The 19,511-nt window shown below is 42.2% G+C and overlaps 1 protein-coding gene across 1 annotated transcript in view; it reads right to left on the minus strand.

Annotated features, from left to right (window-relative positions):
• FMR1 (fragile X messenger ribonucleoprotein 1) overlaps positions 1-6,969 on the minus strand; it is an 821,120-nt gene extending 814,151 nt beyond the window's left edge. The window contains exon 1 of the mRNA XM_069612766.1: positions 6,778-6,969. Within this exon, the coding sequence (XP_069468867.1) occupies positions 6,778-6,828 (51 nt within the window). The 5' untranslated portion in view covers positions 6,829-6,969. The remainder of the gene's footprint in view (positions 1-6,777) is intronic.
• Between the last annotated feature and the right edge of the window lie 12,542 nt (positions 6,970-19,511).

Genomic DNA, 19,511 nt, shown 5'->3' on the forward strand with positions numbered 1-19,511 from the left:
CTTGTATCCCTCGGGAAGAAGTGTGTTAAGAGCAGTGACAGAGCTGGCATTGAACCACATCTCGGTAAGGAGAAGGACGTTGAGGTCCAAGCCCTCAAGAAGGAGACAGATATCAGTGGAGCATTTAACAGCAGAGCAAGCCTTCAGGGTAGCTAAGTGAAGTGGATTGCTAACTTTGAAGATTTTCCACAGAGGGGTACAGGGGTGTGGTTCCCAGTCGGTGGCGGCAAAGAGGCCACGGGGAAGGCGGCAGGAGAAGAGAGGAAGTTAATGAGAGACGGGAGACGACGATCAAGAAGGAGGAGGTTGGTTCGGAACACCAGGCCATGACCGTGACATTGTGATACATTAAACAGCAATTGTGCCCAGTGGAACCAAAGGAAAAACTAGTGAAGGAGAACAAGAGCTGCGTCTAGTTAGACATTTTATTTTCATTCTTATTTAATATGTAAGAAAGTTGCAAAATGGATTCAGTAATTATTTCATCTTCATTCATTCATATTCCATACATACCATTCAACTCCAATATTCTAAAACAATTCATCTGTGAAAGCTAGCATTTTACATATAAGCCTTCTATTCAAATTTATTTAACTATAGGTGTCCCACAGTTTTGTTTTCCAATTTGTGTGGGACTTCCAACATATAAATAGTTTCGACTCAACAATATCTAGCGAATTTCTTCCAGATAGTTGTATACGTCTTCTTCAGGATATGTGAACATTTCTAATTTTCAATTCTTAACAATTACATCACAAAGGCACAGTCTGTTTCTTATTTATTGTTTTCTGTTTTAAAGACATTAACGACTCTATAGATTAGTTTATTGAAATTGTTGGTTGGTAAAATTAAAAAAAAGTATTACATGATAATTTGCGAGGGGGGCCCCAAAATGTCAACTGCTTAGGAGCCTCCACAGGGTTTAATCTGCCACTGGTTGGAGGATCGAAACCAGAACTGAAACAATGGGCAGTGCCTGTGTGATTTTATGCCTTAGTGACCTGAAGGTGTTTGGGGTGCAGAGAGCGTAGCTGCGTTTGTGAAGATTCTGTGCGGGTGATGTGCGTTAGCTTGGGCTGTTGTAAAGTGTGGGGGTATTACATCAGTGTTGAGGTTACTAAAGTTTGCTGTTAAGTATTCAGAGCATTTCCTCAATGTCCCTCCCTCTTCATCCCAGTACTTGCTCTATTTCCAGTATGCTAATTCCAGAAGATCGGACCAACACAGAAGCTGCTTGAAAACTACTTGAAGGAACTCCAACGAAATCAAACAGACAGGAGACACAGGCAAGGGAAAAAAATGCAGAAATCCAGCACCAAAGAGACCAAAATCAAAAGCGAAAACAAATGCGAATCGCAGCAGTTCAGGGCCCCCATAGGGTAGACCCGACCATTAGGTAGAAAAAGCCCATTAAACAGACAGTGTACCACAAAAGAATACTGAAAGCACACGAAGGAATGGGCCGCTTCAATTGCATATTGTCCAGCCTGGAGAATCCGAAGTGTCAGTGAAGAATAGCGGATCACACATATAAAAACAGGAGGATTCTGGGTAAGGGGTTTCATAACTGGGATGGGGGTGGGAGAGTCGATAAAAGTGTGTAAATGGGTTGTCGGATCGCCCTTCCTAGAGTAAGGTATGTGACCATGACTCCAGATAAGGTTCATACCAGGCCTTTTTACGCATGAAAATCTTGCATAAATACGAAAGCTTTATTATTTTCCTGTGTACATTTATGCACAAGTTTAGAACAGCGGTCATTGCAAAGATCAGGTTACTTGACAGAAACCAAAACACTTCTTTTGATTTTTAATCTACATGGATGTAATTGCAAGCCATGGAGAAAAGCCTCTGAAACAGAATGTATTTCTCTAAAGCCTTTCAAAAAAACAAACTGCACACTGTGATAAAAGGAATGAGTTATTTCCATTCAGCTTCTGCTGCATTGTGTGTAGATGAGCACGGAGCAAACAGAAGCACTGTGCATCTTTATTTTACAGGCATTTTAGGTTTCTATAATTAATAAGATGGTAAAATAAGTTGCAGCTGAGAATTAATCTTTTGTAACAAATTATGCTTTTTTTTCAGTGAAAGCAAATCAGTATTGCATAATTGTATTTTTCAAAGTTCCTGTGCTGTGTGCATAGTTATGCGGAGGCAGATAATTTTTACACTTATAATTTCATTTACACTCCAATTATGAAACAAAGTGTGTACAATTATTAGTATGCACGGTCTAGTTTACATCCATTCAACCTTGCAGTCAATGGGGTACAATACTATTAATGGTCAGCAGCAGCAGAGTCTGCTCAAGTGTGAGTGCTTCTCATTACACCAATCACAGGTGTTCTAACCTCTCAAATCTTCAACTCTACAATTAAAACATCCAAAATATGACTCTCCAGGAAGTGCAAGCGTTGTTCAAAAAACAAACAAAAGAAAGTTACATTTGTAATTGAAATAGAAACTCAACAAAACCTATCCCTGTGATTATCCAGATAGGTATTTAACTGTATGCAGTGTTCATACATAGTTCATCCAACATCTAGGCACTGTGATTAATATACCTCAGTATATACTCAGTTTACCAACCTCTGAAGGATGTTAGCCAATAAGATAGCTCAGCCGGTTGAGCACTCATTGCTGCGATCTGTAGGTTGCAGGTCTGAATACTGGCAAGGCCAACTCAGCCTTTCATCCTTTCGAGGTTAATAAAGGAGTACCAACTTCGGTCTGGTGATAATTGTGATAAACATGTTCTATGTACAGCGATTTGCCAAAAGCGCTATATAAATTACCATTTGACCATGTGATTCGGCATAGAATTAGCATGGAGTCCTTGGCTCTCTGCACTCTTGTATCATAACATCGGTATACCATTAGGTAGTAATAGCTCGAGGAAATAAAGATTTTCATTAAACATCAAAAGACAATAAGGCTATCTAACCTCTAAAATCCTGCTCCTGGGTGATTTTAACGTGGACTTCAATGACACCAAAGACACCCATGCCAAAGCCCTCAAAGCCTTATCCACCCTAGGGTTCTCGCAGACCATCTCCAGCCCCACCCACACGAAAGGCTGCACCTTGGATTGGGTTGCTCACCACAACTGCTCCCTCAGCCACCCCCTGATTTCACTACTAGCCTGATCACCACTGTATCACTTTCAACATTATCACCTCTAAGGACCCCCAACAACCCACCATCCCCCTCCCTACTGCCCTCTCGCCCAGCACTAAACTCCTCACCCACAACAACCTCTCCCAGCACCTCAAGGTACCCGCCCAGCTACCTCCCTTTTCCAATGACCCAGAAATCCTTGCCAACAATTTCAAAAGGGTCCTCTCCCAGGCCGTTTACCTGGTAGCACCTCTTACCCTCAAAAAAGAAAAGAAAATCAAGCACTGTAATGCCTGATTCACCCAGGAACTCCTACAGATGCGAGGGGAAAAAACAAGAGCGGCTCTCATTACCTTGGTCAATAACCCAATAGAAGCCACCCGAATTGCTTTCAAAACCATCTCTAAGCTATACAAAACCGCCATTACCAACGCCAAAGCCACATCATTAAATACTAGAATCTTCAATGCTAAATCTGGGAGCAGGGAAATCTTCGCCATATTCAGAGAACTGGAGACCCCCCTCCTCCCCACCCTCACCAATTGTGAAGTACGAATCCTGGTGCAATTCTATCCAGGCCACCATACTTAAACTCGAAACCTTACAGGCCAAAATCCTCACTCACCAAAGGGAGATCACCAAACTAATCACCGTAGTCAAAGCACCCACACCTTGACTTCCCACTCCAACGCCTCCCCTCAGTTTGACTTCAAAGACATGAGTGTTTCAGAGGTCATTTCACTTCTCCAAACCATCAAACCCTCAAACTGTAAGGGTGATGTCTGGCCAGCACAAGTCATCAAGGACTGTGCTCCCTCACTAGCCCCAATCATAACGGCATCATAACGGCATTCATCAATGTCTCCTTTCGTTCTGGCCAAGTCCCACTAGATCTAAAGGAAGCGTGTGTTTGTCCACTCCTTAAGAAGCCCTCCCTTGACCTAGCCACCATTCCAAGCAACTACAGGCCTATCACCACTGTCCCCTTCCTATTGAAAATTCTGGATAAAGCAGTCTACCTGCGAATTCAGAAATTCCTAGAGGACAACCGTCTCCTTGGACTTAGACATTCATGGTTCAGGCCACGTCATGGGACCGAAACGGCTCTCCTTGACCTCAAAAACCAAATTGATGACCTCAGAGACGGAGGCAAACCTGCGCTCCTCCTGCTCCTCGATCTGTCGGCGGCCTTTGATTTGGTCGACCACAAAACTCTATGGCAGCATTTATCATCAGTAGCCAAGTTCTCTGATAATGCCTTTAAATGGATAGAATCAATTTTAAAAGACAGAGCTATGAAGGTCTTCCCTGACTCTTCCTGCGCTGACCCTAGCACCATTAAGTGCGGGGTCCCGCAAGGCTCAAGCACGGCCCCTACCCTTTACAACCTCTTCACGAGTCCCTTGTTTAAAATCCTCAACTCCCTGAGCATCTCATACACGAACTATGCAGATGACACTCAGGTACTGATCCCCCTCTCGGGAGATTACGCATCCGACCAGAATACCCTGAACTCCGTTTACTCAACAATCCAAACCTGGATGGCAGAAAACTGGCTTTGCATCAATAGTGGGAAAACCGAGCTTCTGCTTGTTGGTTCACCCTCCACCTTGAGTAAGTTGAGCAACCAATATTCTTACTTCATCATGGACAATAGTCCTATCACTGTGTCACCATCCATCAAACCCCTTGGTGTCTTTCTAGAACCTGACGTGGACCATAAATAGAGAGGTTAATGCCATAGCCTCCATGTCTGACGATTACTCCAAACGTATTAACGCAATCCAACCCTTCCTGTCCCAACAAAACTGCCTCACCATCGCCAGGGACATTATTGGCTCTAGGCTTGATCACTGCAATGCCCTATTCATAGGCACCTCTGCCAAGAATATTGCCAAACTCCAAATAACGCACTCAGAGCTGCCACAGGTCTCTCGCACAAAGAACACATCTCTGAACTTAGAAGATGAGTCCACTGGCTTCCAGTTAAGCAAAGGATCATCTTTAAAGCCCTGGCCCTGGCTCACAAATGTCTCCATGACCGCGCCCCTCCCTACCTAGCACTAAGGATCACCAAACCCACCACCCACAAACCATCCAGATCCCAGTACTCAAACCTACTGTCTGTCCCCAGAACTCGCAAAGCTTGTGCGGGCGGCTCCAGCTTCCCCACAGTCGCCCCCACCCTCTGGAATGCTCTCCCACCCCACCGCAGGGTTACTGATTCCAACTCTGCCTTCCGTAAAGCCATCAAAACGAACCTCTTTATTTGATTTGTTTTAATCTGTGATATGCTGTACCATGTAACTCTTTAATGTGAACAAGTTCTTTCATTGGCCGGCTTCATTGTAACCCTCAAGTAAGCCTCCTTAAGCTCTGATTTAGTGCCTCGATGCCTGCGGGCTGTAGCGCGCTCTACAAATAAATAAATTCAAAACACAATACAAATTTATGTTTGCTTTACTATGTAATTGACTAGGTTTTTGTGTTTTCAACATTTAAATATATACAGGAGAGATCAAATGGCCAGACCTTAGAGAAATAATAATAAAAGGTAAATTCTGTCAAAATGCAGAAAGCTGGTGCATGGTAATGATTTCCAAACAGTTTTCGCACATGTCTGTTGGATGCCACATACATTTTACTCTATGGCAAATGAGAGAAGTGAACTTTCTGAAATCACATTTACTCTCAAAGTTTAAAAATAGGGAGTAAAATACCCCCAACACAAAATCTTATCTGGAGCACTGGCTGTGACCAAGAATAGGGACATTGGGTTAACCGTACAACCTTTAAGCGGGAAAATGTGCATCGGGAAGAAAGGGAGGCTCTTCCCTCCCCCTCCCCCGATTGACTAGTATTGGTTAAAAATACATTTTAGGCAAGAGAAAGTAAAAAAAAAAAAAAAGTTATAAAACATCAACATTTGGGGCTAATCTTTCTCTATATATACAGACACGTAACTGTGTGTATGTAGATAAACATATTTAAGCTGCGAACGAGGCAGGGGGTACGATTATACCAGGATCGTTAAGAGATGTAAACTGTGAGGCACTCTACCAACTTGGTAAACGTGAATCTGACAAACTATACTACACCTAAAATGCAATTCTTAACTTTACAACATCAATACCAGTCCTCCGCCCAACAAACGAGCCTATCTGCCAGCGCTAGCATACACAGAGGCACGTCCCTCCTGAACAACCGTGCACCCTAAACACAGCACAGGTAGTGGGCATCAGAGGTCGTCCATGAATACAACACAGCTCTCCAATCACTATCTAAACATGCCCAGCGACCATCACTTTCCTTCTGGTTGACAGCGAAACCCTTGCCCCCTACACCAACTCCACAGCTTTACAGTGCACCTGCTAAGGGCAGTGCACATAGGTGCAAGCGTCGACACACCCACCCCTTCATTCACAACCCCAGTATGCACACATGCCCCATTGCTGGACAGCAGGTGTGAGACACCTGAGCCTCGGCTTTGCGCGGCTCTATCGGGACTGTGTTCCGACGCCCGAGCAGTGCGCGTTCTTCCTTTAACGCCCATGAAAACCCTAGATCCCCGTGTGGGGAGAGAAGTATTTGGGGCGATGGGGATTCAGGATAGCGAGATAACACGGAATGGGGCAGACCGGGCCAGGCCGTCTGTACCTTGTAGAAAGCCCCGTTGGAGCCCCGCACCTCCACCACCAACTCCTCCATGGTGCGGGTAGCTACGACCTCGGCGGTTCACTAGTCCCGGGGGGTCTGTGCCCGTGGTCAGTGACAAGCGCTTCGGCTGCGGCCAGGGATCCCCCTCCAGTGTAAACATCAAAGGCGCGTCACGTGACCGGCCCCTCCGCCCATTCACAAACCGTCCGAGCGGCCTAGCCTGCTGCCGTAGACTCAAGCCTGACAGCCGACCGTGAACACAAAAAACGGACTATAGCGCAGGTGGTGAATATAAAGAATGGCTGCCACATTAAAGTGGATTAAATTGTAAATAGAACAGCATCATACAGCCACGAACGACGCCGATGACTTGACTTTATTAATAATGAGAAGGTGCATTTTTTAAATTTTTTTTACCGTGTAGCTTTTTTAATCACTACTTTGTACAACATGTCTATTTGTGCTAACAATATAAAAATAGGTATTTTATTGTGTTAGAAAGAAAAAGAAAATGCCGAACACAATATGAGAAATCCCTACTTCCCATATAATTCTAAATTCTGCCCAACGTGATGTGATTCTTTTAAGGGCCAGGAATAATAGCCCAGAGCCTGGGGGTAGCAGCGTTCTGTACAAGAAGCTCCGGTTGTCATGGATTTAGAATCCAGAGGACGTACGCTGAGATCAGTCGGGGTCACAAAGCACAGAATACGGCCGACAAGAACGTTTACAGCAACGTCTATGAACGAGAGGGCGTGTCCTGGTCTGTAGCCGTTTTAGAGTCAGGCAATGATTGTTTTCTAAAAGATACTGGAAAATTGCAGTTTGCCTGTACTGAACATGGTCTACATTCTGAGGATGCGCACTGAAATACAAAATGCTTGGTCAAAAGGTAATAGTCCGTTGACAGGTGTCAACACTACAAAAGAGTGCGTGATCCTGGATATTATTGTATTGTGTGATATTCAGCCTCGTATCACGGAATATTCAACTCTTGACTGCAGTTTCTCAGGCTGTTTTTAAAAAAAAAATAAAAAAAAATCCTGGTTCCTTTGAATGGTGTACCTAGCAGTGGCGACTGGTGAATGTTTTTTTTTTAAAAAAGTTTAATTGTATAAAACCATGTTTACAAAAGAAAAAAGAGAACACCAATTTTCTCAATTCGTTAAGCCATATCCTAGTGATGTCCAAGATGGGTAATACAGTGCAGCGGCCTAACGCATTTTCAAGAGGGTATTCTACTGATCTTTTCATAGTGAACATGGGTGAGAATGACGCTTCTTCATGCAAGTCAAACCTCCTCTAAGTCACCCAGTTTGTCACTTCCATTTTTCCTTTTGCAATCCAGACCAATTGTTCTAAAGAATCCCACCATTGCTATCACCCAGTGGGTCTTTTCTCCACTCATCAAACGGGCCCACCATTCAGCTTCACTATAGATGTGGACATAGGTCTCAACCTTTTTTGTCAGCAAGGCCTGTGAAAACACCCAATTTTCTTTTTGGCGTATGAGAGGCCCATAGAAGTAAATGGGCGTAATGTGGGACTTGGTGGGTGATTCATCTGCTTTCAAGGCGGGTGACACCTGCCAAAAACGGGTGAGTTGAGAGCTATGCGTGGAGGTCTTTGAAGAAGAGGCCTAGCCAGGCATTTCTTTCCTAATTCACTCCAAAGCAAGCTAGGAGGAGATGTCTTATGGTCTCCACTTGATTTGGTTATCCGCAGAAACAATTTTTTTTAGAATTTACTTGTCCTCTTATTGCTAAGATCTCGTTTGTGCTGATCAAGTTTAGAAGGAGTCAGAGAAAACTTTGTCAGGCTCTTTGATCTGGGAATTTTACCATAGCTCTCAACTCACACGCTTTTGGCGGGTGTCACCCGCCTTCTAAACAGCTGACTCACCCGCCAAGCCTCCTGCATGCCCATTCATTTCAATGGGCCTCTCACCCGCCAAAAATAAAATCGGGTGTTTTCACCCGCCTATGTGACACAAATGGTTGAGAGCTATGATTTTACTAAATAGAGTGTTACCTCATTTATTTGTATGGGATTCGCCGGTAGATCTTTGGTGAGTGTATAGCAGTCTGCTGCATTCAGAGTCTGAATCCAGAGTCTGAATCTTGTCCTCTTATTGCTAAGATCTCGTTTGTGCTGATCAAGTTTAGAAGGAGTCAGAGAAAACTTTGTCAGGCTCTTTGATCTGGGAATTTTACCATAGCTCTCAACTCACACGCTTTTGGCGGGTGTCACCCGCCTTCTAAACAGCTGACTCACCCGCCAAGCCTCCTGCATGCCCATTCATTTCAATGGGCCTCTCACCCGCCAAAAATAAAATCGGGTGTTTTCACCCGCCTATGTGACACAAATGGTTGAGAGCTATGATTTTACTAAATAGAGTGTTACCTCATTTATTTGTATGGGATTCGCCGGTAGATCTTTGGTGAGTGTATAGCAGTCTGCTGCATTCAGAGTCTGAATCCAATCGAATTCCACTATTTTTTGTTAATATTTGTTGGATTTGCTACCAACTCCTCCTCTGAGCTTCCTATTTTGTCCAGCAGTTGCTTATTCTTTGATCTCCATACTGTTAACGTTGAATTCTGCTCCCCCTCCATTTCTCTTTTGATGGTTTCAAAAATCAGTTTCGGTGAAGGAAGGAGGGTCTTTCTATAGAGCATTAGGCCATTCCGCTCTACTTTTGCTTGGATCGAAGTTAGACTTGGTTCACAACGGATTATGGCAATAGGGGTCGATTGGGGCAGGGCTAGTACTTGGCGCCAAAACAGGCCTTCCAGTTTTTGCCAAATGTGGGCCGGGATGGTTGTATTGGCTTCCACTCCATAGATTAGAGCCGGTACAACTTTTGCTTTCTAAAAATCCAATGTTGGTAACTATGAAAAGCGGCCAAACTTTCTGTTCACTGCTTTCGCTTGGGCGGTCAGGGCTTTGGTCTTCGCATAAAGATGTTCTTGCATCGGTAATTCGATTCTGCTATTGTTTAGTGTAATTCCTAAGTTTTTAAAGCTCTGGACCTTTTCCAATTGGATCCCGTCGGCAAACCATTTTCTATTTCTCTTTGTATTCCCCGGCTTTTCAAACATTACTTTTGTTTTTTTCTTCAGTTCTAGATGGTTTTCTTTCAAATGGACTATTGTAGTATAGGGGATGGTAAGAAGACATCTGGATTCAGGTAAGGCACAGGAGACCAGTATATATAAAAGAAGTAAGTTTATTACTTAGTTACAGATTTACAGGGCTAGTTATATAGAAAGGGGCAGAGAGCTAAACAGATGACATCCTTTCAGTCAGGTTCTCCCATCCTGTGTTACCAACTGTAGTTCTTGGAACCCTCAGGTCCCATCACATTCCATATGACATAGCTGTATTCTACTAGCAGCACTGTGTGCACCCAGTGCAAATAGATAGGTACAATACTACACATCTCCCTCTCTTCAATTTAACACCAAACAAAGTATCACAAACCAAGCATTAAAAAAGGCTTTCAAAATTACACACTCCTGCACATCCGTAAAACCTATACAACATTCACAACCAAGAAAACGTATCCACATTCACGTAACTAACAATCAAAACAATCAAATACACAAATCACCACCTGCCCGGGACTGCCACTCCCGGGCCTCACAACTGCCACTTGCGAGCACATACGTTCCTTGCCACACTCTCAACCATCAAAGCGTATCTCCTCCCACTCCACCTGCCACATGGAGACAAGGGTCTGCCACACCCAGCACAACCGCGTACTGACGCACCCATCAGGAACTATCTAACATTCATATGAACCTCTTGTATTTTATCCTTATCAACATTACATTTGCCTCACAACCATAACTGCATAACTACATACACCACCATTCCTCTCCGAAACACCTGTGGTTTGCGCCATCACATATTCACATACACACCCTGCCATAGGAAACAATGAAAAGTGGGAAAATGCAGAAAAGAAAACTCACAAAACAAAGATCACATTAAAACAACGCAGCTGGAAAAGAACAGCGCGAGAAGAGAATACACCGCGACAGAGACTGATCAGATCTGAGTCCAAGTGCAAAAGATCTTTGAAAACAAAATTGTTTTGAATGCAGCCAAAAAAATGAAAGCATCCAAGGTTTAAAAAACATGTTAGGCCAAGGAATCTAAACCGGTAAAATATTCATATGCATGCCATAAGTAATATGCCCAAAAATGTGTATGCATACCACGCAACATCTGTGTCACATTTAACCATAGGGCTCTCTCATTTAACATGAAAATCACTCATTATTTTCACTCATGTATTACATGACATCAGAACGATGCTGTGCCAAAAATATTATACTATAATATGGCATCAGAACGATGCTGTGCCACTTAAATTATACTTTAACATGACATCAGAACGATGCTGTGTCACTTAAATTATACTTATAACAATTCACATCATGAATTCTATAATATGAATCGACATCAATGCCCTTTGGATTGCATAAACAAATAAAATATCAATATACATTAAAAGTCCAGAATTAGAAGACCTGAAAATCCTAAAAAATAGTTAAACACTACACAGGAAAAAAAACATTTTTTTTCTTTGTGTTGTTTGTTGGTTATTGTTATGAATGAGTATATTATTATGCATAGACCATGTACCCTCATTTACACATATAATACTTAACAAACTATACAATGCAATGCACCGTGTGCCTTCCCAGCCAGGCACACTACAATATGCATAACATTCTGTCACCCATTAAAATACTAGCACACTCCATTTATTTATATCGTGGCAGCATCCACACTGCTTAAACCATAAAGAAATATAAATCTTTTACATTTAAAACCGCATATAACATTAACTGCATACGTTTGAAATGCCTTCAAAAAGAACATCAGCTACATCACAGTAATAACTCTGTAGTCCATGAATTGCACGTAGAAAAGTAACAGCAGCAAAAACAAAACCAGAACATTGCTCTTTTCCCATAGTGTGTCACATATACAAGTAACTGTACACGTTTAAAGGGCATTCATAACAATAACCCCTTCGTGCTTTCATTCATGCGGAAAGCATTGCTAGTGCCCCGCACAAGTAGTATTTTAAAATGCTGCCTGCAGCAACATAAACGGAAAACAGGAATCAGTACCTTTATAATCAGCTGCAAAACGAAATGGAAAAGATTTCTGGTGCCTTTAAATTCCATCGTCAACCAGCACTCCACACATTGGTATACACCATCGTCGCAGTGAAACTCCACATTGACACGATAAAGAGTCTCTTACTTCCTCATACGTCATCACGTGTATAACGTTGAAAGTGCCATTCCTTTAATATTCTGAACTTCGTCACATGGCCAGGAACTTGAGCATTGCTTCGTTAGATAAGCAGATACTAACACTCTGCCTTGACATTCTCAGCTTCGCCGACACCACGGAAACATTCTGAGACGTCATCATTGGCTATGTGTACAAGAGGCCAAGCAGAGCTCTGTGATACAGCAGTCATTTAACGGCCAGTCAGATCTTCATCTTGAACAGTGCCCAAACTCATAACAAACTTCAAAAGGTTTCCCAGATGCGGCACACAAATCAAATGTTTCCTCAGGCATATATGTTGCCCAAATTTACTTTTATTTAAGCAGCGCCTTTAAAAGAGGCATGAGTCCCTATGGGAAACAGGATGCGCCAACAGCTTCCAGCGCACAGAACAACAAATCAGATGGCCCATGAACTCACACTGTGAAGAGTATTTCTCACACATTTCATTCACAGTACTTCATCAGCTGCTGCATTAAAAGGGGATCTCAATCCTTCCATAGCCCTGTAACTTAGTCATTGAGATTACAGCCCTTATTTTAACTGTTGCTGCAACGCCTCATCCAAAAGCACAGTACCTTAATGTATGGAAGTAAACAACTTCTCCAACAGACGCTGCATTTTGGCTGCCTGCCACAGCATTCACAGGACTTACACCTTGCACGGATGATCCATGAAGTCATCTCACATAGAAGCTGGCGCTGGGCTGTGCCACTGCTGGGCTCAACATGGACCTCTGCCAAAAGCATTTTTATAATGGCAGGAGTCAGCAGAAATTTCATCAGTGGGTCCTTTTATCCTGGGATCAACAGGCAAACATATAACAGTCCAACTGGAACCAGCAACACCTGTTAATCCCATCCTCGTCGCCATTTGTAGTATAGGGGATGGTAAGAAGACATCTGGATTCAGGTAAGGCACAGGAGACCAGTATATATAAAAGAAGTAAGTTTATTACTTAGTTACAGAGTTACAGGGCTAGTTATATAGAAAGGGGCAGAGAGCTAAACAGATGACATCCTTTCAGTCAGGTTCTCCCATCCTGTGTTACCAACTGTTGTTCTTGGAACCCTCAGGTCCCATCACATTCCATATGACATAGCTGTATTCTACTAGCAGCACTGTGTGCACCCAGTGCAAATAGATAGGTACAATACTACAACTATCAAGTTGTTCGGCTGCCTCTGTAGGCCCGCTGGTGTTTGGTCTATTAAAATATTGTCATCTGCGTAGAGTAATCTTGCGAGTTTTACATTTCTAGCATGGGGGGAAAGCTCTGATCTTCTTCTGGGAATCCATGAAATCTGCTATGTATGAGTTATACAGGACTGGAGCTAAAGGGCAGCCCTGTTTAACACCACGTGCTGTGGTTATGGGTTTTGATAGAAGGGCCGCTCTACTCAGTCTCACTCTCATGGTTGTCTGAGAGTATAGCGCTTTTATTGGCTCCAGAATTGATCCTGGGCATTTCCGATGGTCCAGCTTCTTCCACAGAGTTTCCCTGTTAACCTGGTCAAACGCCTGGACCAGGTCAACGAATACTAAAAAGGCACAGGCTTTGCCCTCCATTACCTTTGCCTTCACGGAGTTTAGCAGCAGAATGTTCGCTGTGGTGCTCATGCCCTTGACAAAACCCGCCTGTACGGGGTCATCGTTTTCTCTTTGATTAATCCATTCCTGGACGTTGTCAAGGGCAAAGGATCCAAAAATGTTCCCAATTGTATCCAACAGTGCGATAGGCCGATGATGTCGAGGGTCGTTTTTAGCGCCTTTTTTAAAGATGGGGACTACATATGCATTCCTCCATGAGGGCGGAATTTCTCTTGTTTTTATGCAGTTCTGAAAGACAGCATTTACAAAAGAGGCCCAGGCTTCTGGGTGCTTTTTCAGATCGAAATTAGTTATCCCATCTGGGCCTGCCGCTCTTGAGCTGTTTAGCTTTCGGATCTTTATTGCAATTTGCTCCGTGTTGTATGGAATTTTCCATTCCGACTCGGGGTAAGAGAGGCAGTTTGGTGTTTCACTTTCAGGTTTTTTATAGAGATCCGTAAAATGGGTTACCCATGTGTGTTCGGCCACGTTGTTCTGTAAGGCTGAATTCGTCTTTTTTGCACATGATCTTATAAGTGCCCAGAAGTCCCTTGATTTCTTCCTGCTCAAAGTGCGAAGCATGTCTTCCGGATCTGCCTGGTAAAGCTGATGTCGTTGGTGGCGTACCCAGGTTCTGTAGGTTTTCTCCTCTGCCTTGGCATCGGTCATCCGTTTTTGGTTTCTTGATTTTTTTAGCCACCCGTTTTATGTGTCTCAAGACTCTCCTCTTGTCTACTAGCTTCTGGTTGCACACGTAGAGGTTTGGTTTTGAAGTAGCGGAGGCTTGTGTCTTGTTTGATTTATAGACTGCTAGTAGTGGGTAATAGTCTATTTCATAAGAGAAAAAAGGACAATAGAAGCACACCCTATTTAAACATATAAAGAATAGTGTGTAAAAAAGTCTAGGTAGTAGTTAAATTACTGAAAGAAAATGTTTAAGGTGCAGGGGAAAGAAATGCAACCTTGACACCTAGGTTGAGCTAAGTACTAGAAAAAACAAACGAGTTCCCAATTTGGGAACTCACGTCCCCTGCACACTTATGTATGTCTGGAATACCAGACCAACAATTCATAATATTGAATAAGTCATATTTAAGAAAATTACATCTATTAGAAAAAGAACACTTTTGTAATAATGATCGTTCAGTCAATTTTGATTACAAGAATAAATCTTTGTTTTATTCATGATGGTGGAGCTGTGGAGGGCCCAACGCGTTTCGAGTGGTAACAATCTTCATCAGGGGCAAGAACAAATTCTGGAAAACAATATATATTTATATAAGGAAAACAGGTTCTCTCTGTCCTTTTACCTCTCTTCTCTACTCACTTGCTACTTAGACACTTGCTGTACTCTAGATTACCCATCAGAATGTGAACCATGTCCTGGGCAGAAGAATTAACCAATTACTACTAAATATGGTTCTTTGTTTGACTAGATTTCTTGACTATTATAAGGTATTACATGTGAAGTACATGGGTGTATCTCCTGATTGTTCCACATTTAACTATTGCAAAATGATCCCCCTAAGTGTACACAAAGGTTTGACTCTTTATTATAGTGAAGGAACCCCCCTTTTTTCACCTTCGAGTCCATTTGGGTAGTATGTATTTCCCGTGAGCTACTCGCCAAGGACACCCCCTCATATCAGACCCGAACTATTGATGAGCTCTTTTGATAGTCTCGAGTACCCCTCTTTTTCCATTATGCCGACTAGTTCCGCCATGATTGTTATGTTACCTGGGCACCTTATGGGCTTTTGATCAAGATGATGGAGCTCTTGTTAATGTCCTCTTCCTTTTCCACTAATTTATTTTAACTATCACATCATTTGCTTTATTCGTGCTTTGTTTACATATGACGTCACTCACGCACCTTGATATGTCTCTATCCATATACCTCTGTTTTCCTGCCATGTCATCAGAACCGGCAGAATGTCCCACGCAGGATTGTGCCTTGCTTTGACATCCCTGTAATTGGGTTTTAATGTGGATCGTGGTGACCCCTTTAAACTTTCTTGAAACTTGTTTTGTGATTTTGGGTACTTTTACAGTCCATTTGAGGGTCCTGCCGTAATTACAGTAATCCTCGCAATTTACCCTCCTGCGTTTATACGCACACGCCCCTTGCCGCATTTTATTATTTGTTGGTACTACGATGCAGAAGATTATTGTTGGGCTTCGCTGCAGGTGTTTAAGGCTTTCACCGTGGCCAATAACAGTGGCCAATAACTGTGCAGGCATTTTTAGTCCCTTTTCTGTACCGCCAGCTGTTTCATTAAGCATCGGTTAGTCAATTTTCTATGTCTATACTCCTTCGTATCTTTGCGTAACGTGCTTTCACAAACTTTAGTCACGTGATACATCACGCTGGTAGAGTGAGTCTGCTGTGCTACCAGGATGGAGGCTGGGCGATGTACGGGGTCTACGGTTTGAAGTAATTTGACGTCATCCGCCATAGGTAAGATGCTTAAGTTTTCTGACCCCTGAGACTACTATTATTTTTTAGTTTTGGATGATTTTTTTTCAATTTTTTTTCTCGTAATGTGGACATAGGGTGACTTTTGTCCGTGTCTCCGTTTCTCTTTCTCTCCACTCCATGTGCAGTACTTATGCGGTGTTGCTTTCCATTTGTGGTGCCGTATATGGTGATTTTGTGAACGGGTCCCAGCAATATAGCCTAACAGAGGCAACATATGTGTATACTTTAGGAGTGATGGAATACACTTGGGTGTTTCTCCTGATTTGGTGTAAAAGTGTGGAGTCACATTTTTGTCAAGGTGGCATTATAGCATCACTTGGTGTGGTTTCTCCTTACTGGTGTGTGGTACCAGTAGATATAGCGGTGACAGTCCAAGTGTGTGATGTTTGTTTTCACTCACAATGCAGGTAGTAGATCCAGTAGGGCGACTTGAAGTGCCCATTTACTGAAGAGAAACTTTATTTAAGAAGTTTTGTCGCTACTTCATGGGACTGTGTCCCCGACGCTACTGACCATCATTCAAAGAGGTACAGTAGTTTGTAGTTCGAAGAGGAAGACCAAGTTTTTGGCCTTCATTGGCGAGCTTGTTTTGGGCAAATGTTGTGATACCCAGATGGGCTTTTTGTTATTGATAACCTTTTGGCTCACTGTCTGATATTTGTTGTTTTGGGTGTCATTTGTAGGTGACGCCTCGCGTGTATTATCTTTCTTGTTGACTCAGGATCACATGGTGGTGAAAACTTATGAAATATGGTTTTCCCCTGAAGAAAGTTCTAGCATTTAAAAGCCTGAAGAACTGAAACATGTCGGGATATGTTGATAATCGACACATTGTTTAAATGTCTAGCGGATGTTAAATGTTATGTGTTTGTGAAATTTTTAATGTTGTAAAGAAGTTTTGTGGTATATGTTCCCATTAGATTGGTGTTATACCCACCATGTGGGTCATAAATCTTGGGTTACAGGAAAGTTTTATAACAAGTTGGTACAACAATGTTTTATTGAGTATTGAATATAAAAATTAAAAAGATTTAATGTAAAAAAAGTTCTGTATTATAATCCTAGTCCATTTTGTCAGGACTTAAAGGTATGGGTGATTATTGGTCATCCTTTTTCAGTCACATGAGCATTCCAACTATCTAAGTTTTCATACCTAATCTCCTTTGTGTATACATATATGTCACTATGTAAACCCCACAAAATACAAGTGACTCTCAGTAACTTCTATTATTTAGTACTTACCTTGCTGCAATGATTATGCGCAGCACCCTTCCTTCTGAATCCACCTCATGACGGCATTTTTGAACACTTTAAAGATTTCTTTTAACCACTCCACTGCGTCACACACGCATGCGCGTAGTGACGTCATGATTTGTATTTAAGTCGCCTGAGCGTTGCGAAGGGAATCTGATGTCCTCCCCGGATCTCTTGATTTCTTTGGCCACTCTGGAAGCTGCAGGTAATTTTTTGTAACTTTTGGTACATAGCTCTAAGGAGCTCTTATTACTCTACCTCTTAATAACTAGCCTTTATCTTGACTAGTTTACTTACTTTTTGCAGACTTATCGCTGAACCCTGCCCTGCACTGGAGTTTGGCCGAGCTATCCTAGCTTGTCTTGCAGACTGCCCCTACTGGACTCTGCATTTCTGCTTGAAACACCCTTCATTTCTGAGTGACTGCTAGTATCACCCTTGATATTTGAAAAAGTTCGATTCAGCTAACTATTACATTACTCCTTACTTTTGTAGAGAGTCTAGTGCTCTGAATTCCCTGAGCACCGTCATCCTGTGTTCCAAGATTTTGATGATTTCTCTTACACTTCGTGAATCACAGATATATCACAAGGTTAGCATTTTGAACTTTCCTTAGACTTTTCTTTCCAGAGTCGATTTATATACCTTCCATAGTTGATTCTTATAATCTCTATTCCCAAAATAAACACATAGCTGCAGTTATTGGTATTACCATTAATGTGATTTTTCCTTTTACAATGCTGTTAGACAGTTTTCAATCACTATTAAAGTTGTCCAATAAATAGCCAGGGAACCCTACTTCACCGTACTAGTCGTGCATTTTGGCATTTACTAACTCCGTTCTATTGGGATTGAATTTCCCTATTACACTGATGTTGGTTTTGAGTCTTTAACTGAGATTTTTTTGAAGATAATATCTCATAGTACACGGGTATGTTTCACCTAAGGCTGTTGTGTATAAAACTGTTTTTTTCAAAAATGTTGTTGAATGTAAAACTTTTTGAATGTAAATATTGTATATATATATTGTTTTCCAGAATTTGTTCTTGCCCCTGATGAAGAGTGTTACCACTCGAAGCGCGTTGGGCCCTCCACAGCTCCACCATCATGAATAAAACAAAGATTTATTCTTGTGATCAAAATTGACTGAACGATCATTATTACAAAAGTGTTCTTTTTCTAATAGATGTAATTTTCTTAAATATGACTTATTCAATATTATGAATTGTTGGTCTGGTATTCCAGACATACATAAGTGTGCAGGGGACGTGAGTTCCCAAATTGGGAACTCGTTTGTTTTTTCTAATAGTCTATTTCATCCCACCGCCCAGATTTCTCTTTTACCGCTCGTTTCTGGTATTTCTCTGTGAGGGACTTGATGTCATTTTCATTTAATCTGAGAAGAGTATTGCCATTGCAGATTTCAACCTCTGCAGACATTTGTGTGGAGTTTATGCGGGTGGATTTCCAGGCTGTAATCAGTATATTGTGATCACTATTCTTAGTCCTGACTACTTCAAAGCTCTCAATTAGGGCCAGAAGTTCTCGTGAATGGTATGGTCTAATGTCAGTCCCGTGCCATTGCGCTCCCATGTCCTAATTATTGATTCTGCTTTATCAATCATCCTATGTAGATTATGAAGATCGTTCGAATCCATCAAATGGTTCCATTTGCTGCTTCTTATATGCAATGGAATGCAGTTTTCGTCGGGACGGCTCCCCACCACCTCATCAGTGCAAACTGTGTTTAAATCGCCGTTGATTATTGTGTAGTCGATTTTATAGGATTCATTTGCCTCCTCTATTATGTTTCCCATGGCTTTTATATAGCTCTCGGTGGTAATTGCTGCTGGATTCCAGTAGGTGTTTATCAAAAGAATGTTTTCCACTTTAAGCTTGTCTTTTAGCTTATTGGGGACGTGCCAGGAAATCAAGGATGCTTATATGAATTCCGTTGTCAATATGATGCTCTCCAGATGTAAATCACTGCCCGATCTAATGGCTGTGAGGAGACCCGATGACGGTCGACCTCTTGGGCCTTTTACATCTGGTGAAAGGGCCAGTTCATATCCATCGAGACTCGGTTTGGATGTCA

Source organism: Ambystoma mexicanum, chromosome 5p, assembly GCF_040938575.1.
Source record: "Ambystoma mexicanum isolate Mex_15411 chromosome 5p, UKY_AmexF1_1, whole genome shotgun sequence".
NCBI classification, from domain to species: domain Eukaryota; kingdom Metazoa; phylum Chordata; class Amphibia; order Caudata; family Ambystomatidae; genus Ambystoma; species Ambystoma mexicanum.